This window comes from Achroia grisella, unplaced genomic scaffold, assembly GCF_030625045.1.
Source record: "Achroia grisella isolate CSIRO2021 unplaced genomic scaffold, CSIRO_AGI_Agris_v1 utg660, whole genome shotgun sequence".
Taxonomy (NCBI): domain Eukaryota; kingdom Metazoa; phylum Arthropoda; class Insecta; order Lepidoptera; family Pyralidae; genus Achroia; species Achroia grisella.
Window position 1 is genome coordinate 500,469 of NW_026712984.1, and position 22,102 is coordinate 522,570.

At 34.0% G+C, this 22,102-nt stretch overlaps 1 protein-coding gene and 1 non-coding gene across 2 annotated transcripts; both read left to right on the forward strand.

Annotated features, from left to right (window-relative positions):
* Positions 1 to 278: 278 nt before the first annotated feature.
* On the forward strand, positions 279 to 21,510 carry LOC131849651 (uncharacterized). Its single transcript, XM_059199763.1, has 20 exons — positions 279 to 605; positions 995 to 1,176; positions 2,145 to 2,223; positions 2,440 to 2,670; positions 3,627 to 3,766; positions 4,281 to 4,407; positions 5,392 to 5,500; positions 6,333 to 6,449; positions 7,197 to 7,300; positions 8,299 to 8,415; positions 9,244 to 9,369; positions 10,733 to 10,840; positions 11,778 to 11,945; positions 12,637 to 12,732; positions 14,079 to 14,185; positions 15,501 to 15,648; positions 16,946 to 17,047; positions 18,610 to 18,741; positions 19,385 to 19,537; positions 21,262 to 21,510. Exons 1-19 carry the CDS (start codon positions 459 to 461, stop codon positions 19,523 to 19,525), a joined length of 2,481 nt encoding a protein of 826 aa, XP_059055746.1. The 5' UTR covers positions 279 to 458; the 3' UTR covers positions 19,526 to 19,537; positions 21,262 to 21,510.
* Trnag-gcc (transfer RNA glycine (anticodon GCC)) lies at positions 14,911 to 14,981 on the forward strand. The gene has a single exon. It is a non-coding gene; the product is annotated as a tRNA-Gly (tRNA).
* Positions 21,511 to 22,102: the final 592 nt, after the last annotated feature.

A 22,102-nucleotide genomic window follows, 5' to 3' on the forward strand; every position in this document is an offset into this window, starting at 1 on the left:
CAAAACTATTGGTTTTTCATTTTTCCATATTACATAATGTTAGTATTTTGTCGATTAGCATTAAAAATATAAGTTTATTTCTTTTTTATATCGTACATATTCATTTGTACTTTAATCTCGCATGATAGCGGCAAATAAAATAAGCAGCGGGAAACCGTAACTAGGCAACAGTGTTGCTGTAACTAAATTCGTCTCTGGTCTGGAGGTTATAAAATTGACCAATCACAATACAGATTTTGATAAACAAACACGCCGAAATGTCAAATTATAAAAAAAAATAAAACCAAACCAATAACAGTTGAATTCATTTGAAACTTTTCTAGTCTGCTTTTGGATGTGACATTTTTTTGTAAATATTTTGAAGTAGAGAATTGGCACACATGATTTTAACTATATTTTTTGTAATTAATTAATAACTGTACTTTAATCAGTGAAGACTTTTAATAAATCTCTTGAAAATGGAAGTGGACGGCGCCGAATATTGCAATAGTAACTATTCGGATGCTGGAAAATTTGCAAACTTAAAGGCCTTTGTGACTGCTGCTCGTGAATTTGAAACTACTCATAGTGAATCTGCTGTGAATTTGATGACTCGATATTTGGGAGTGTGTACCCAATAATTTCTTTTATATACGTATAATTAGTAAAAATCAGGCAATCTTACCACCTTTTATTTATATTGAGTTCTCGATATTTTATAGAGTATAAAGTATAAAACTAAAGATCTGTTTCCTTCTAAAAAACATTTTTATCCAATTCTTGACTTGGATAAAAATATTTATTAGAAGTGTATTGTATGATAATAAATATTACACTACGAACTTTAGAAACCATTCTGTTTAGTTAGTGGTAAACTTGCCACAACTGACTGGACTGCTTCCTTACCCTGTCATCTTCCTGGATCCTCGCATTCATATATCATTAGCACAGGTGCGCCATTTCAGGGCATACTTAAGTTTATTCAGGCTAATTGATGTGTGATGTATAATTTCAGCTTGTAGCTTCGTCTTGTGATTTAACAATATTCTCCCCGGGCCGGTCCGAGGTTTGTGCCTTCTTCAGCTCATTATGGCGTGTGATGTGCGACGGTCGAGGTCCACACTGGGCTGGTGTTGCTGTACTGGCACGTGCTGCCATCGAACCCAGCGCAAGACATGCTCTGACACATACATATAAGTAAATATGCTATTTTGATTGTTTACTTATAAAAAACTCACATAAATATTACACTAGCTGTAAAAAAAATTGCAGGACAAATTCATTAACAAATTCTCCAGGGTGTAAGCAAGTATTTACATATTATGTGTAACTCAGAAGTTGTAGTTTTAAAACTTATAGTGTCATAGAAGAGGGGCTGTTCAAGCTAGAGCTTGTGTTAAGCAGATTTATCACAATATACCCCTCATTTTTTTTTGTAAATAGCATATTATATATAGAAAACCCCTCCCCCCATGCTTACGTAAACAATCTCTCAATTAATGTATTGTTTTTTTAACAAAGACAATGTGAGGGTTGCCATCTGTTAAATTATGACCGATGCTAATCATCATACAGACTCCCCCACCCCCAGGTCCTCCAAAATAAGCAAAGAAAAGAACTCAGAAGTTGTAGTTTTAAAACTTATAGTGTCATAGAAGAGACTACAATCTATACTAATATTAAAAAGTTGAAAAGTTTGTTTGAACATGCTAATCTCAGGAACTACAAATGGAACTGTTCGAATCGAAAAATATTATTGTGTTGGATAGTCCATTTGCCGACGAAGGCTATAAGCTATATAACATTATGCTATGATCAATAGGAGTGCAGCTGCAATGAAAAATATTGCAAAAGCTGGGGAAATGGAATGTAAATGAAATTACATGGGTCAGCTAGTATGGTGATAACGGCACCATGAACATTACTTATTGTTATATTGTCTTATACTTGTATGTTATGTATTTGTATGTTCTTTTAATTTGGAACCCTTCTGACTATTGTGTGAGGGTGAGCTGACATTATCGGTTCGGCCTCGTCAATTAGTACACTTCCAAAGAGGGTGGGGTGTGTAAAACGAGATTCCAAATTGGTGGGTTAAACCTGATAATGTTAGCCCATTTTATAATGTATTCTTTTTTAACATGATTGTATTATTATTATTTCAGATTCATGCCAATCCTTACACGATTGCTATCTGACACAATATCCAATGACAAAAAAATTAAAGTTCTTTCTGTAATGCAGGTCAGTATTGCAAAACTATAATATAGAATACTATGGTTCATCTGAACTGAACCTAAACTGAATAATGTGAACCCAATCTTAGACAGTCAGTAGAGAACAGAGTTTTGGATTTTTTATTAATTGGATTGAAGTGCAATTACCTTTCTGAACCACTGGTTTAACTCTAAATAACCATATGTTATGTTTACATGTATAATTATTTTCATACCTTTTCAGGAAATATCATATGGCATAAAAATTAGTTGGCAAGAATCATATCTCTCTGGTCTAATGAAACAGTTAACTGATTGGATCTTACAACCAATGATGGAGCCTCAATACAAGATCATAGGCCATAAGTCACTGACTGTGCTTGTGAATATGTGCTATGGAAACTTGCCGGCAATATATGCCTTGATGAGGATAGTTGACACAAAGGATTTTGTGGTGCATCTCATTAGCCTTAAGGTATATTATTAAATTTACAATTTTCAAGATGAGGTTGTTTACAATGCTGACAGATCTTAATGATTTATCCTTATCAAACATCTAAACTCACATACGTTATAATATTAGTAGAGATATCCCAGATGGGGTTAGACACTTTGTAAGCTTTGTTTTGGTTGGGTGAGATATGGCAGTTAAATTACAGGTTACAGAGGCATGGCATCTCAGTCCTATGGAATGGAAACGCATGGAGGGTAGGGGCATCATATGATGATGTCCATGGCACACGCAATTTCAAAATACATACACATAATATCTATCAGCCGGGGCGAAGGAGATTGTTATTAATGTGGATTCAAAACTAACAATGTACCATGTCAGGTTGACCTCCACGCGGTTCCCTCTGGAAACCATCGTGATAAATTTCCGGTGAATTTGTCACGATGGGCTGACTGACCTGACCTCATGCTCATCTTATCATCTTCCACTGGTGCCCCGCCAGCGTAAACCGTTAGCGCAGGCGGTGCACCATTACATTATCATCCTTAAAAAAAAAATTATCAGCCAGGGGAAGGAGATAGTTAGTAATGTGTATTCATAACCCCATAACTAACAATGTACCATGTCAGGTTGACCTCCACGCGGTTTCCTCTGGAAACCATCGTGATAAATTCCTGATGAATTTGTCAGTTGACCTGACCTCATGTTCATCTTATCTCATCTTCATCCTCCAATGAGGCCCTGCCAGCGCAGCTAGCGCAGGCGGGTGCTCCATTCCATTATCATCCATAAAAAAAAGATCTATGTGCCTCTTGTGCACATCATATTTTTCTCACTGTCCAGTTTAGTTAACTTTTTCAGTCGATAAGAACTGGTAATAAAACTAACTTTTTTATATTATTATTGCTGTTATTATACCGATAATCGATGTCGATCGAACGACGGAATGTTTGCTGAGAAATAATAAAAAATTACAGGACGGTGGTTACGGCGGCGTGGCGACGTGCCGATTGCTGCTGTGCTTGTCGGGCGCGAGTCGCGGCGCGGCTGCCGTCCGCCAGCAAGACGTCCACAGCTACCTCTGCTGCACGCTGCGCACATTCAACAAGGCCATCGCGTTAGTATCACACTACATAATTTGTAATAGTCATCATAACCTAGTTACACTTTGTACAAAGTCATCCAGCTTAGATACCGCTGTATACCATACCGCTGGATACCATATTACAGCCGTACAGCTTAGTAAGTTGTGTTTCTTTTTTTTTTTTAATAATAATATCTCAGGAAAATTTACACAATGCCATCTAGTTGCAATTTAAGCAGAGGTTGTGTTATGGGTACAAAACAAGACAATTGATTGTCTTGTTATGTATAGCACAAGCTCTGCGACTACAATTGTCTTTTTGTCTGTCAATCTGTTTGTTCCGGCTAATCTCTGAAATGGCTGAATGGGCTATGGACAGATTTTAATGGGACTTTTATTGACAGGTAGCTGATGTAATAAGGAGTAACTTAGGCTACTTTTATTTTAGAGAAAATATTTCATTTTACAAAGATAAAGTTAAATTCCACGCGTACGAATTCGCGGGTGCAACTAGTTAAGATAATATATATCGAATTATCGTTTTCAGTGAAAGAGACGCGACGCAGTTGCTCCATGCGTATACATTCATCAATGATCTATGTACGGATAGTAATCTGAAAACATACGTACTCACATATCCAAATTTCACGGCCGCACTAAAAGAAGCTTTGAAGGTATGTCATAACAATTTATTACAGGTAGAATTTTATTTAATTTCATTTCAAAAAGGATATTTCGACTTTAGATATCTATTACTTTAGATATATGTACCAAGTTTAATTATGAATACGTGCAAAAGTTTCTTTAATATGTGTACAAACATCTTATCCACATTCAAATAGTTTCTCAAACATATAAACATTTGTGTTTATATGTTTTATGTGGGTATTACCTACTCACCTAATGTTGATAAATGGCAAACGTTGCCTTTAGTTTGTGAGTATATGTTTGTTACTCTTTCACGCAAAAACTACTGAACGGATTTTAATGTACAGTAATATAGCTTATACATTGGAATAACACATAGACAGGTTATAATTTAAAAAGATATATAAATTGAGCAAAATATTAAGCAGATAGCACGTTGCACGGGTAAGCTAGTCCGATATATATAATCGAAACAGCATACAATGCAAGCTTCTTGGCGGCTGAAACAGAGTATAAATGGACAACCACAGACGACTTTTAACAAAGTCCACACCAATCATATACATCCTTTCAATATCACGTTTGTATAATAAGTACTTACTTTGTACTTGATTAATATTTTGGCCTGCTATCGTTAGATACCAATCGTATATTGACTACTAATAAATGGCTTAAGTTTGTAAATTAAAAAAAAAAAGACCGGGAAACGCCAAAGAGGGTTTCCTAAGGCTACAACAATCATAATATACATTATTATCAACTGGAATATTAGTATTTCTATGTAATATAATAACAATCCAAACCTGAAGAAATTTCACGAAGAAATTAAGTGGAGAATCTGATAAACTATTTGTCATTTCATACGAAATTGATCACGATACCGCGCTGGATGTATGTAGATTTTAAAAATTAATTCTCTCTCTACTTCTCTGATAAAATTGATCAGTTTCATTACTATTTGATTTATCACTAACTTTGTATAATATATTTTTCTTTTATTTAAACTTCAGGACCTCGATAACTTGTGCAAGGTGGCATCTGATGATAGTGAAGAACCTGAACAAGCGCATAGCTGTCTCCAAAATGCACTCAAGTTCCTTACCGTTGTAGTAAACTTAGGTAGGTAAATATTTAATAGTAACCCGCACCGCAGAGGTCCAGTTGTTGTAGCAATCTCTATTTCTTTAATATAAGATGATTATAGCATAATGTTTAGCTCCGACGGCCCTTGCCGACGACTCTTTGACTTTCCAAAGAAGGTGCAATGTATATACCACCAATATATACATTGCACCAGATACGAAGAGACGGAAGAAGAACGGCGTCGGAGTTGTTCTTTGTTAATTGAATGGCAAATAAGCAGATGGGCCACCTGACGCTAAATTGTAATTGTCGCCTATACAAATATTATGAAGAGGTAAAATTTGTAAGAATATTAGGGTAATCAGTGGATTTACTTTAAAAATTCTGATGTATGTATTATATTTTATTATTTTCTACATATGTAAGTCTTTAAGGTATATATAATATAGGCCAATATTGTTATACAATAATGTTGCCAGAAATAAATAAATAAAATTAACCCAAAAATTTTCGAATGATTGGGATTTTCAAAGTAAGTTGAAGGAAAAACGGTGGAAAAAAAAATCTGATGAACGCTATGTTAACGATGAAAGATACATATATGATTGAGTTTTAGAGAAAAAGAATATTTATACAAACTTATCTATATTTTAATTTAACTTATTAAGGGTAAAATGATTAACTTTGAATGTCATATTATTTATTTATTTATAATTAATCAACAGCATAAATATAGTTTCAAGCTTCTAGCTTCCATACAACCATTCACCTCCCCTATCAACCTCTTACAATATATGACATATAGTCATAGAGTAGACCAAGATTAACACTTACCATCAATTATATAAAAAATATTTACATTTTCCAGATCTGTATTCATTGCGGTGTCATCACATCCAGTTGGTTTGTCTGTGTATGAAAGCTAATCAAGTCTGCCTCCCGGAGTCCCTCGAGTTGTTTGCCGCTATTGTGTTACAGTACAAAGGTAAAACAAAATGTTTTATTCATCTTTTATCCCACTATTTGAGGTCGGTGGGGAGGATGACATACTGTCGTCTGTCATACTGATATCAGCCGTCAAATATAGATAATAAAACAAGTTTCTTATGTTCTTATGAAAAAGAGGTTCCTAAACGAATATGATACGGGTATTTCGTATTGTCTCCTCTCCTTTTCAAAGGAGAAGAGGACCGTACAGAATGATACGTGATATCAAACACCGTACAGAATGATACGTGATACAGATGGATAGGTGATATCAAAGTGGTGGCAGGTGGTACTTGGACCAGAACTGCTAACAATAGAGACATTTGGAGGAAGCCTATGTGTTGATGACTCGTAAATAAAATGCGTAGTGGACTGTAAATTAATATATTTAATACGAGGAGTTATAATAGTACAAGGAACATTATCTAATTAATAAGGTACGCGTGCGGTGACGTCGTAGGCGCAAGACAAAGTGATAGGTGTCCCGGCCTAGCGGCTGTCAATAACTCATGTTCGATAGCGCTCGAACACTATGCTTGTTAGCAAACAGATATAGATATATGTATAGATGTTAGGAAATGTAAAATGTAAATAATTAATATCTGAATAAATAAGATAAATGTTATTATTTATTATTTCTTATTAAAGTTATAGTTTATCATTTCGATTCGAGTTTACTTATTTTTTAAATAAATTGTTTATCTTATTTTAATTTTATATCAGTTAAAATTTATTTTATCCATAGATGAAGGTCGTTTGCCCCAAGATCTGATATCTGTTATAAGTGACGGCCTGCCCAGTCTATTAGTGCCGCCAGCGCTGGAGCCAGGCAAAGCAGGGTTGCAATGGGTAAGTACACAAATATCCACTATTTTTGTTAGGTCTATGATGCATAATTAAAAAAATCACATCCCGGTTTTGATAGAGACATTTAGTGGATTGTATACAGCAGCAAATATAATTTATTCTCGATCTGATTCAGTTGCACGTTACATATCAACTGTTACTTAGCAACTGCAATACTTATTTTAATGATATATTATACTTTTTCTTCTTAAATCAATGTGCCTAATCGGCAAGTTTGAGAGATACTGTCAGAAAAATATTTGTCTGCTTTTATATCTTCACACCAGAGGAGTGTCTGTTTATCTCTGAGACATAATTAGCTTTGCGTATGTTGCTAGTTTCTTTTACGATCCTTATATAGTGTTGTGCCACTATCGGAAATTAATGTTAAATACCGATTTTTATGGGTTACTGTCTCAGTACTGATAACAAATTAGTTTCAAATTTTGCGTTAAACTCGTAAGAACTAGTTACTATTTGTAGTCAAACTAGGAGTTATACATATAAATAAAATTGGGTTGTCTGTTTGTAATATTTAAATAACAGTTATTTACTATATGCATATTAATATAAATACGGTAGGTACATACACCAAAATAACATTTTTTATAATATTTTTCTGTCTGTCTGTCTATTTGTTCCGGCTAATCTCTGAAATGGCGGGACCGATTTTGACGGGACCTTTTTTGGCAGGTAGCTAATGTAATAGGAATAACGTAGACTCCTTTTATATATTTTAGAAAAATAAATTTAAATTCCACGCGGACGAAGTCGCGTGTAGAGTTATAAATAAAAATACTAACTTATTTGCACGTTATATCGGAAATTGTACAAACGATGCCTAAGTTATTTGACTATGAGTATATAGATAAAATACAAATAAACATTATTACACATTAGAATTGTTATCAGAAAATAACAACAGCAGAATAAATCTGGTAGGACTGAGGACATTGAAATATATGTTTAAAATTGTTAAAAAAATGATACGTTCGTTTCAGTTACAAGTAGTGGGTGCTTTGTGCGAGACGAGCGAGACACAAGAACGGGTACTCAACGAAGTGACACCAGACACATTTGAGGACACGCTGTATAGTGTACTGCAGTATACATCCGAAGTAAGCAGCAATCTTTAATTGAATAATTGTTCAGATATGTATGAAGAACATAACTGAAAAGTTAATTGTGAATATTGTTGTTTTTATGTATTTTTTAATCACTTTTCCTCTTTATGCTGGGGACTTTTATCACAGCTCAAGTAAATTTAATAAAGTAAATTGTATAATTATTCATATAGGGAATTTATATGTTGCTGTTCATAGAATATTAAGGCATATAAGCAAATATAAAGGACTACGTGTCCTCAAATTACAATTAAAATCATCATAATATAAATATGTGAAGTAAAACCTTTGTTTGTAACCCCTTTTATGAAACTTGTAACGGTGGAGTTTGAAATTTTGCATAATGTTTTTATTTTAAATTAAAAAAACATTACTACAATGTATTTGATACACACACGCGATGTACTCTTTTGTTTATTTATACTGTGGTCTGCAAACTTTTTATCGCACGGTTTTTGTTTCAATAAATTAAAGATTAAAAAAGATATTTTTCATTTTAATATATTTTTTAGATTATTTTATTTAAATCTCATAGAAATTGACAAAATAGGCAAATTAACAGCCTAACAGGTAGTAGTGTAGTGAATGATTTACAATAGAATTTCAATAATGTTCAAACTTATAATTAAACTCATTACGGTCGAATTTCCAAAACCAGGCGACTCCTAGTGAGTTTGACTATTCAAAAGTGCTTAAATTTAAGTTTATTTGAATAGAGAATGTTCTGTTCTTTTCTATTCAACCTGTCGTAGTATATTGCCGGCTATGGGGTGGGTCGTCAACATTGGTAACGTGGTTAATTCTGTTCCCGCTGTGGTGTAGACGGGTGCGCTGGGCGGCGCGGCCGGCCAGTCGGCGGTGGTGGTGTCGTGCCGCAGCGCACTCGCACTGTCGCCGCTGGCCGCACGCTGGCACGACGCACTCGGACGCCTGCTCGCCCACCACCAGGTAACACAACACAACATATATGATGACTAGGGCCCTCACAGGACACTAAGTTGAACGAGCATATGGCTTACCTAGGCCTATGCACGACAAAAATCTGCAGATTCTGCCAAACTGAAGAGGAAACGCCACTACACATAGGGTTGTAGCCCACTCATGCATAAACTTGAGAAATATCTCCCTTGGAAAGTTTACACTCTTTCCCGAGGAAATAAAAACCATCGCTCCTAAGACTATTCTTCAATTCTTATCCCTGACGGATCTAGGTAGCGAACTTAGAAAAAGGACGAGCACAATAGATCTATGTAGGTTGCATTGCTACAGGTTCAGATATCTGACAATAGCCCAAACAACCCAATAAAAAAAATAAAAAAAAAAACCACCAGGTACACCACACTCGTCATACCTAATACACTTGTCAAACCTACCACACTCGTCACACCTACCACACCACATCTAATATTTATTTATTGTCTATAACTGTTCTACGTCATTATAATTTGCTGCTTTTACACTACACACCATCAACATTGACATGAGCTTTTTCTCCAGTTAATTCGTGACCACGGCTAATGCAACCTAGTCGTCGAGAGAGGAAATACCTTTATTTACCATAAAATTATTCGTGTAACTCGTTTAACTATCATAATTATGAGTACTAAACGAGAAAGTTTTTAAAATAAGTACTTAGCATAAAATTTAACAATTGGATTCATTATTATATTAACGATTTTTATATGGTAGCTTATTTGTAAACCAAAGTTATCATTTCCGTCTTATAACAGTTCCTAAACACATACAAATAATTTTAAATAATAGATTTAATTTTTAAGATAAATAGAGTCCAAAAATTTAGGAAATAAAGTTAAGGGAAAATTTTCCCAGCTTTTACATGCTCGCTCGCTCGCATGTTTTTTAAAATAAAAAGAGTCCTTTATTCATTCTAATTCCTCCAAGAACATGTGTAGAAAATTTCATGATGTCCTGTTCATTAGTTTTTGCGTGAAAGCGTATCAAACATCCCTACTTTCACATTAATATTAATAATAATTTTTATTTTGCATCCAATATTTACAATTTAAATTGTTCCCTGGTAAGTACTGGTAAGTACTAAGTAGAAACTTGTATTTTAGGTACCAGTTCCCTCCTCTTACAATTCACAATGTTTGGAATTACAATTTATAAAAAACTTATCATTATTTACTTGCAAAGTGCAAAACATTCATCATTATTAAATTTAGTAAGGATTAGGAGAGTATTAGACATCAAATGTACATTTTTTTTATATTAAACAGTTTACAGGCCAGTGAGATACCACAACTTCATCTATCTAGGATGTCTCATCTAGATTTATCTGTTGTTTTAGGTGCGGAAACTGCTATGCGCCGGACTCACAGGCGGCAACGGCTCACGTCGTAGACAAATATTGCAATTGGTCAAGCATCATTACTTTCCTTCCGATCAGATGAATCAGGTATGAACTTGCTATATGCTGTATAACTTTTTCCTTATCTTAATGTAATCTGTATAACTTTTTTAACTTTTCTAATCTATACATATAAATAAAATTGAAGTGTCTGTTTGTGATATTGAAATAACCGCTGGTTACATGTTTATGAATACAAATACGGTACATACACTAAATAACATTTTTTACGATTTTTGTCTGTCTGTTTATCTGTTTGTTCTGGCTAATCTCTTAAATGGCTGGACCGATTTGACGGGACTTTTTTGTCAGGTAGCTGATGTAATAAGGAGTAACTTATGCTACTTTTATTTTAGAAAATTAAATTAAATTTCCACGCGGACAAAGTCGCGGGAACAGCTAGTTATAATAATAAGTTTACAAAATGAATTAAACTAAGTTTTTATATCCCGTAGGTATCTGTATAATGCAAGTAATTTTTATAAACTATTTAACGCCAAGTCCAGTACAGTCGTGTCTAAACTAGGTAAATCCTGTATCTCAAACACCATTGCCCTCCTAACTTTCTCGTAATTTAATTTCCTTGGTACTTTTTTTGTAATTGATAAGTATTTTAGATGACTAAGATATCATATTCTGTGATTTCACTGCCTAATAGCACCTTACAATTGAAACAAATCTTACAAAATTTGCTACTTGGCGACTGAAATATGTCCGACGGTCCAAGCAGACGACTTTGTACTGTCTACCTCTGGTAACTTTGTTTAGTGTACGGAAAATATATATAAAAGGTTTAAAATTGAGGTTATTGGCTATTAAACAGACGACTATTAGGAGTCGAGCATAATGAATTCAGACAATGAACGCTACGCACTAAGAGATAATAGTGCGTGCTCGCCCTTTCTTCTAAATCATAATGCAAACAAAATTACGAGGCACTACTAGTGTATAAGACTATCTTACATCCTTGTCAATATTTTATCAGATATTCGGCGAGAGTCTGCAAGGCATATCGGATATAAGCAGCGAGTGTGGAACACCTCGCGAGATGGAAGCTGCGGGCGAGTGTTGCACGCAGAGACTTGCGCCGGCGCAGGAGCACGCTATAGACGCGCTCGTCACGCAACTAGCGGACGCGTTACACGGCGGGAAGGTTACTATTAGATAGATAGATAGATAAAAGGCCTTATTTTTCCATATTTAATAATAAATAAATAATTAAATAGCCCTGGACAATTCACACAGTGCCATCTAATTCCAAGCTAAGCAGAGCCTGTGTAATGGGCACTAGACAACTGATATTAATAGATAGATTTTTTTTTTGTAAATACAAACCTAATATACATAGAAAATACCCAGATCAATACTAATAATAGTATAACTATTAATTTTTTTATAATAAGTATTCTGAATATAAAAATGTTGTATAAAGGAGATCTTGTTAATGTAAGAGAAAGTTAATGGATAAAAATCACCCCTAAAAAGTTACAACTGGTCGTAAATCTATTTCCAAAAAAAGTATTTCTATTAGTTGTCTAATATCCAGAGGTCTATTTATTTTCGGACTAGATGGCGCTGTGTGAATTGTCCCCGGTATGTAAGTAATCTAAATTCCTATCCTGACATCGTCTGGTGCCCCGCCAGCGTATAAACTTAGCATATGAGGGTGGGACAATAAATGTAAATAATGGTTCAATTTATAATAAAAAACGAACGTTTTTGATTGATATTGTTTCAATTTATAATCGAAAACGAAAGAACGAAAAAAAATTGTTCAATTTATAACCGAAACTGAACGAAACGAAAAAAAATGGTTCAATTTATAATCGAAAACCTTTGTTTAGATAACGGACATTGCTACATCCAGTGTTATGGAGCTGTACGGGTACAAGATGACATGTTTGGAGCAGAGGTTACATTCGCAATCGGTAGCGTTGCAGGTAAATCATATTATTTATAAATAACTAAAATATAGTCCTTTTATAACTTTGCGTTATTAATATACTGCATTATTAATATTGTTAATCGGAGCTTAACATTATTGAAATCTTACTGATATTATAAACGTAAAAGTTTGTGAGTACGGATGGATGTTTGTTACTCTTTCACGCAAAAACTACTGAACGGATTTTGATGAAACTTTACAGTAATAAAGATTATACAGCAGAATAACACATAGGCTATAATTTATTATGATAATATGTGAATTGCGCGAAATATAATGATACATGTCAAGTAAGTGTCATGCAGAGGAAGTGGCGCGGGTCAGCTAGTCTTTACATAAATAGTACAAAACAAAGTCCCCGCTGTTGTTTGATCCCTAAAATATATTTTAATCACACAACAGATTATAAAGCAGTCTTCAGCAAAAGATAAAGTGATTCAAAAGGAGTATATATATGTACTAGCTGTGCCGGCAAACGTTGTTTTGCCTTAAAATAAAAAAAAAAATTAGGGGTGGACTACCCCTAACATTTAGGGGGATGAAAAATAGATGTACCCCGATTCTCAGACCTACCGCTCACAAAATTTCATGAGAATCGGTCAAGCCGTTTCGGAGGAGTATGGGAACGAAAACTGTGACACGAGAATTTTATATGTAAGATTATACATGCGTGTTATACTATAGAACAAGCCGAGAAATTAAAATATTTGTAATGCACCCGTGCAAAGCTGGGATGAGTCGCTAATGTGTAATGCAATACATTTTGTATAGTATACAGTGCTATATCAAGCAAGTTAAAGAAAAAGTTGGAGTCGTGTCGTATCAACAGCTAAAAGGACTGATGGAAGATCGTGGAAGGTGGCGGGAGCTCCACCGACAAGAGCACAGCTCTTAAATTATGAATGAATGAACAGTACTAGATGGGACGCCATTAAATGATAGATTTTTGGTAGTTTATTCTCAGTCATATTGAAATACATATTTCAGCACATATATGTATAAATTTCTTAGTTAATTAATTATATAAATATTACTTAGCTTGGAACTAAATCATGCTCAGTGATCAATTTTATCTTATTTATTTACTAGCTTTTACCCACAACTTCATCTGTTTTTTTTTATATAATAGCCTTAATCCTTATAAAATCTTAACATTAAATTTCTTTACGGTTATTGCACCCGTTTAGTCATAAAAAAAAGGTAACAAACAGACAGTATTACGAACTGACGGTACCACGCGAATAGATGAAGGATATCTTTAAAACAGACGAAGTCGCGAGAAAGAGTTAGTATTGGTATGAATTTATTAAAATTGAATTTATTGATTGATTTGTGTACCAGGGCGCCAGCGAGCACATGGCGTCATTACAACACGCACTCGCTATGTTACAAGCGACGAATACCTCACAACAGGACGTGCTTTACACCACGCAGATGCAAAATGAAAAGTATGTATACAATGATAATAATAAGCAATTACGGAAATCTAGCTAAAGTAAGATTATTAATTCCAGTCAGTAAAATGACAAGTGCAACTGTCACTGATACAAAAAAGGGTGACCCGCTACAATAGTGATATCCGGCAATCAATAGACTTAAACAATATTTAGAAATACAATTGTGTAAACAAGTTATGTAAGCCCCTACATGTCATCAATAAAAATAACTATATGTTATGAAATTGTGAAATAATAATAATAGTGGAATCCAACCTACGACCATCGGACGGCTGTGTGCTAAACCGTTAGACCAGCTAGGTCATCAAATAGTCTACGACTAATATGAAGCTTAGTAATAAACTCGAAAATCATAAAAATGAATCATTTCACTAAGAAACAAAGTATATAATTTTAAAATCTATATATGAACTGTGATAGTGAGCAATACTAAATTTCTCATTATCACAGTTCATATGATGGTTATAGAAATTATATAGAATTATATACTTTGTTTCTTAGTGAAATGATTCAATTTTATTATTTGCGAGTTTATTACTAAGCCTGCAGAATATATTTTGTTGACTATTATTTGTTCATATTGGTACTCAGTATCTATACACCTACTTTTAGTAAATAAAAGTCTCCCATATGTTATAATGTACGTAATTCATATATTGTTATATAAATCTACTTTCACTTACAATGTGGTCTATAAATTCACTAATCAGTCATGAGCATCGGTGGTTCAGTGGTAGAATGCTCGCCTGCCACGCGGGCGGCCCGGGTTCGATTCCCGGCCGATGCAATCTCTTTTTGTGTTTGTATATTTTGTTTTTTTTTGTATTTTACACATCTATTTATTCAAATTAATTGTATATGTACTTTTAATGAATTTATTTTATTTTTAGTTTTGTTTTTTTTTTTTAACTTTTGGCAATGATTTCCATTAAGGTTATATAATAAATAGGAAATAAAGATAATATCATAAAAAACAAAAAATATTTTTTCCTTCTTTTTCTAACTCTGATACAAAAATTATATTTTATTTTATTTTAATTATATGTGTTCATTCTTTTTTTATCAAAATATTTTAGTTTAATTTTATTTCTGTAGATATTAAAAAGTTCCTTCCTTTCTTGTATTATTTATAATTATAATATTTCCTGGTACAATAAATGAAATTATTATATTTACTCAATCCTAAATGTAAGCATTCAACTGCTATATCTTAATCACGTGAATTGACGTCTATGCAAAACAACTGTATAAACATAATGATTACTTGCTCGCTGGCATAAACAAAAAAAGTTTTTTTTTTATTTAGACATAAAAAAACAATAGAGGAGCTACACAAACAGTTGGAGGATGCGGAAATAACGCTGCGAGGGTTCCGCGCCAAGTTAGCGGCCGAGAAGTTGGACAAAGAGAATCAAAAGGAGAATTTGCAGAAGGACTTCAAGCTGCAGCTAAGTGTTAGTGTATTTTTTATATTTATTCATATCGCTATGTCCCGTCTTACTATAGCTACTCGCCCCGGCTTCGCACGGCTGTATCTATACATATAAATAAAATTGGAGTGTCTGTTTGTAATATTGAAATAACCGTTTTTTACTACACGCATATGAATATAAATACGGTACATACACTAAAATAGATTTTTTTACAATTTTTGTCTGTCTGTCTGTTTGTTCCGGCTAATCTCTGGAATGGCTGGACCATTTTGACCTTCCTCTAGAATCACTATATCTATTATAAAAACCGCTTCAAAATCTGTTTCGTAGTTTCAAAGATTTAAGCATACATAGGGACAGACAGCGACAGCGACTTTATACTATGTAATGATATACGGACCGGAAGACGCAGCGTGGGAAGGCCTCCAGCAAGGTGGACCGACGATCTGCTCAAGATCACTGGAAGGCATTGGATGCGAGCAGCGCAGGACCGATCATCGTGGAGATTTTTGAGGGAGGCCTATGTCCAGCAGTGGACGTCTTCCGAGCTGAGATGATGATGTTTCTGAATGATATACTATAATATAATATAGTAATATTACTTTTATTAATAACAGAGATAACTTTAAAAAACTTGTCCACGTGGGTACCTCAGACTCAGTTACTTCAGCCGATAAGCATTGCTTTGTAAACTATGTTTCGGTTGTAGGGTGTAAATAAGGTAATAAAATTACAGGTTAAGAGGCATGACGTATTAGTTCTCTGGAATGACAACGCAAGAGTGATATTGCGCATGATAACGTGATGTCGGTAATGTTTTTCGTGTATATATATATGAGGGGTGCCACTTACCATCAGGTGGAATGTTAGCTTAATTGTCATTCCAAGTCGACTTTTCTCTTATATATATATTCTTTTTGGACAATTCACACAGCGCCATCTAGATCCAGCTAAGCTAGCTAAAGCTTGTGTTATGGGTACTAGATAACTGATACAAATACATAGATTTTTTTTGTATATACATACATATTATACATAGAAAACATCCAGACAGATACAATCATACATGAATCATGAATACAAATGTTTGTGCTGTGCGAGGAATCGAACCCGCGACCATCGGTTGTAAAGCAGTGTGCTAGACCGCTAGACCACCGAGGTCGTCCTATATTATTATTATTATTTATTATTATATAACATAATTGTGTTCGTGAAAATTTGTATATTTATTTAGATATTTGTTACTCAATTTACTAAACGTATTTGAATTGAATGTATGCAAAAGTATTAAAGATAAAGTTTCCTTTTTTTGTTACAGAATATAGAGAATGAGATGAAAGTTAGAGAAAGAGAGGCGGAAGACAAAGTACGGCAGGCAGACGCCGAGAATAAAGCCTTACAAAAGAAATTGGAACAACAGGTAATAAAACTATAATGAAGTTATTTTCTTCTTAAATGATTTTTTTAATATGTAGTTATTTATTTTATTCAAGCGTGTTTTGATGACTAATCCTTACACAAGAATAATATTCTGAGCTTTTGTTATTAATAAAATTGCAAAGATATTATTATGTCTGTGCTAACGAAAGGAAGATATAAGGATCATGAAGTCAGAAAATTGTGAGTAAATCACCAAGAATTAACCAGGACAAAAACTATACGTATAAATATTAGTTGACTTTGACATATACATTAATATCATTATTAAAAAATAGGGGTTGATAATAGAAGGGTGAAATTTATGGTTGCGTGTATATTTAAATTTTTAATACCAAAACATAAAAAACTTATAATTGAAGATTTCTAAAAAAAAAAAGTGTGTGGACTACCCTTATCATTTAGGGATATGAAAAATAGTTTACGTCCCATTCTCATACCTACTGAATATACACACAAAATTTTGTAAGAATCGTTTCGCAGGCGTTTTGTTACAACCATTTTATGTCTTATAATAATAGAACTCTTTATTGTGCATAAATATAATTTTAAAATCACTAGTATCCTGACGACTTAGGCGTAATGCCGGTTAGTCAGGGAGAGAAACACCTCAATGCCTACAATATTCACAATTACCTATCTCTTATTTGTTTTTATAATAATATCAACACTTTCGCTCCAAAACTCCCGCTGCCTACGTTCAATTATCCGTCATCCACTTGTCAATGTTACATAGATTACTTTGGTTCTGGCCTCTGACGTTCCGTTTCAGGTTACATGATTATTGACTTTACCATTTTTAATTAATGGTGCGTCACACGATAGTTAACAATAAGAACAAATAATTACAAAAAAAGAAAAATATGCAAACAATAGGCAGCCTCATCGCTCAAAGCAATCTCTTACAGACAACCTGGGATATAGAAGAATTGGGTAGGGGAAGGGAGGTGGTCTAGATACTGAATGACCCATAACCTTAGGGATACAGGCTGTAGTACCATTGATATAGTAGATGGTTACCAATGAGCCTGTAACTCCCCTTTACTTAGCACCCACCACCTCCGCAGATTTACCCTCATCATCATCATCTGCTTCATCCTTATCCCATTTATTTGGGGTCGGCGTAATATATTTTTCGTTTCCATTCATCCCTGTTCGCAGTCATCGCGTTATTTACTTCCTTTCTTACCATATCATCTTTCACACAGTCCATCCATCTCTTTTTTCTATACTGCCCTTATAACCATCCACATTCATTTGTAACATCTTTCTTAAAATATATTTGTCCTACGTTACAGACAAACAAAAACAGCTCTCTGACACCGGGCGTCCTCCTCTAATGTATTCATTCTTTATCTTATCCATTCTTGTCACACCACACATCCACCTCAACATTCTCATTTCAGTTGCATGCAGTCGTCTTTCATCCGTCGCCTTTACGGAGATTTACCCTATACACTAACAATTTACCCCAGGCTGTAGTAATAAGACTCATCTATACTCATTACTACAAGTACACTGTTAATATATTTGTGTACGTTACAGACAAACAAAAACAGTGAGTTAGCGGGCGTCCTGATTAAGTTCGAGGAGCGTGTCAAACAGCGCGACAAACGACTGGAAGATGCAGCCGCGGCTGAAACAGCGCTGAGACGGGACCTCGAGCATAAGGACACGGTATGTATGTTAGGGGAAAGATGTACGAGATATGGACCATATTCCGAAGATATTTAATGAAATTTCAAACGTGCTCAAATATTGAGTTACTTAAAGTTTCATCATAATATTTACCTTTTTTAAAATCTCACCTATATCACATATTATATATATCATGTTGAGGAATGCTACACATTCTATTTGGTTGTAGTCCACTCTTGCCTAAACGAAATATCTCCTTTAGAAAGAACACACTATCCTGAGGAGATAAAACCATCGCGCCTAAGAATATCTTTCAACGCTCGTCTCTGACGGGCCTAGGCAGTGGCATGTGCAGATGGCACTCCACTGTGCAGATGGCACTCCAAACCCATGGAAGGACTTATGGAGCGGTCAACTCCCGCCTGACGGATACGACTTTAGTCTGAGGGTACCGCTAGGGCTTCGAACCTCGGCTCAAGCCGTACTAATTTCGATCGCTGTTTGAATTGGACGGGGGAGCGATCGGACCTCTGCGTGGGCAAGATGATCCATATGTTATTAACAAGATGATCTCTGATAGGGTTTTGCACGTATTTTGGATTAGTTTTTATTATTCAACGATTTTTGTTAATACGAAACAAAATGTAATTGTAGTTACTTAGTAAATGGTACATTTTCACAGATGATAAAACAATTGGAGAAGACCGTAGCGGAACGCGAGAACCGTCTGTATCAAGTGACGTCACAGCTGGAGGAGATGAAACGCGTCCAGGAGATGGTGGCCAAGTTGATGAGCAAGAGTGCATCCACCACCAACAGCTAACAGTTGATACAGGTAATGTTTCTGTTTGTAATAATGAAATAACCCTTTTAATGAATGTCTGTTTGTAATGTTGAAATAACCGTTTTTTACTACATGCATATGAATATAAATACGGTACATACAGCAATATAACATTTTTCACAATTTTTGTCTGCCTGTCTGTCTGTTTGTTCAGACTAATCTCTGAAATGGCTGGACCGATTTTCACGGAACTTTTTTTGGCAGGTAGCTGATGTAATAAGGAGTAACTTAGGCTACTTTTATTTTAGAAAATAAAGTTAAATTCCGCGCGGACGAACTCGTGGGAACAGCTAGTAAATTATAAATGTGAAAGTAAGTGTCTATCTATCTGTCTGTTGTGCTTTCACGCCAAAAGTACTGAACCCATTTTATTTTATTTATTTAATTCAGGCTACATGGCCCATATTATAAATACCTTACAGACTAACATACATTAAATGTACTACTATGTTCTCAGGGTCTAGACTCTATGTACCAAATGAAATTTGGCATAGAACTACATAGAAATAAAATGAAATTATATTTATTCAGTACAAGAAAAAACTAAAATACATATTAAACAAATAAACAAACAAAAATAACAAACTGCGATAATTACAAAAAAAAAACAGTACACAAATTACGTGTTCGTGCATGTGTATGTTTGTCGAAACATCTACTGAATAGGACCTTGCTCAGCATAATGCATAGGATGCTTTTTAATGCGAAAAAAGTGTTGTACCATATCTATGGAAGTCGTTATTTTTGAAGCTAGAACGATGAATGTTTTTTCTTGGATTATTGGGTTAGATTATCGAATATTTTTTCTTTATTTGGACAAGGTCATAACACGCGGACAAAATCACAGGCACAGCTAGTATCATAGAAGACTACCATGCAAGCAATTTGGTTTGTAAGATGTGTTTCTATTAAGGATGAGATAAAGCAATGTTACAGGATTAAATGCATGATATCGTTGTCATCCGGAATGGTAATACATGAGTGGTATCACGGGCTTCACATGTATAGGTGATGGTTACCATCAATTCGTTTACATTCCAATTACATGAAAAATATTGTAAAATTCTATATTTATATTATAAAACACCTGCATATGGTACAGTTGTCGACAGATATTTATAGCAATGTGTAAGTTTGTAAGTTGTTACAACAATCTCTACTTAATATATCAATTTAAAAATGTCTGAATGTTTATTTTTATTTAACAATATTGCTCATATTGTGAATATTCTAGATTCCCAATATTGACGTACAAATAATGGCTGTTTAATTATAAGAATAATAAAGTTGACATTTCTTTTGCCTGTTCCATGTCAGAAAGGACAAAATGTGTGAAACAATAAAGATTTAAACACCACATAATAGGCACATTCACATATAAGGATAAATATTCGTTTCATTCAGTTTATTTAAAGACTGAATAAAACTAAAGACAAAAAATGAATCGAAACTTAATGCAATTTGTCGTGAAGATTATCTAAAAAATAATCAGAAAGGAATGAATGATATAGTGGTTGAAATTTTGCAACAGATGAAATCGCTTCGTTATATAAAAAATCTTTTAAACTTTTACTGTGCGACGGATTTTAATGCAGTTTTAGCAATAGATAGTGAATCAAGAGGATGTTTTATATGTATAGTACGTGTACACCCGTGCGAAGTCGGAGCGGTTAGCTAGGATATTATAAAAATATGTTTAATATTGTAATTTACAGCGATCGTGACACTTCAAATGTAGAGAAACACTGTGGATGAGAGATCTCGACAAAATTATAGCAAGTGAAGAGATTTAGTCAAATATTAATTTTATACTATAAAACAGATATCAATCATGTATTTTCATATTGTTTATAAACTTCATATTGAGTATATGAATGTGTAATGTATTACCTGAATGGAATGTGTATGGAAATTATGTCTAATGTATATTTTAACAACTTGGGACCAATAAACACGAAGATTGGAACACCTACTCGTATTTTATTTTTAAGTTAAGCTTATATTTAATAAATAAAAATAAAATATTTGTTTCAATTTATATAATCATTAAGTAGTGATATTCTTCAATAAATTATCATATTTATGTTAAATCTTTTGTCCACACACTGCTGTAACTCTTTCAAATAGGGTCTGAAGTGCTTCAATGCGCAAATGGCACACAACAGAAAAATGTAGATATATCTACAATCAGACTGCAATTGTCGCCTAGTTCTACTGGCGACAATGGACTGCTACAATTTATGACACAGTTCACTTAACAATAGAGCCGATACAGTAACTTCTAGATATAGGCAGTGAATATATATTTACAAATTGATTATATTTGGGTCGAGTTTATTTTATGAATGTAGACAAAACATAATTGGAAGGTATAATAATAGGAAAGTTAATTAAATTTAAAGAACAAGAATGAATAAGTGAGCACACAAAACACAAGACACAAAGAGAAAGACTTGACTGATAAGAACTGTTTCTTGTTATAAAGACGGTTTCTGGCTCTACGAGAACATTGTTTAACATACTGTTGTATAGCCGTTAACTAAAATAATACTTATC

Excerpts from the sequence above, each read along its gene's own strand:
- LOC131849651 (XM_059199763.1), top strand. The coding sequence starts at position 459 with ATGGAAGTGGACGGCGCCGAATATTGCAATAGTAACTATTCGGATGCT. Across the intron at positions 606-994 it reads TGATGACTCGATATTTGGGA|CTTGTAGCTTCGTCTTGTGA; the intron begins GTGTGTACCCAA and ends GTATAATTTCAG. Across the intron at positions 15,649-16,945 it reads ACTTCAAGCTGCAGCTAAGT|AATATAGAGAATGAGATGAA; the intron begins GTTAGTGTATTT and ends TTTTTGTTACAG.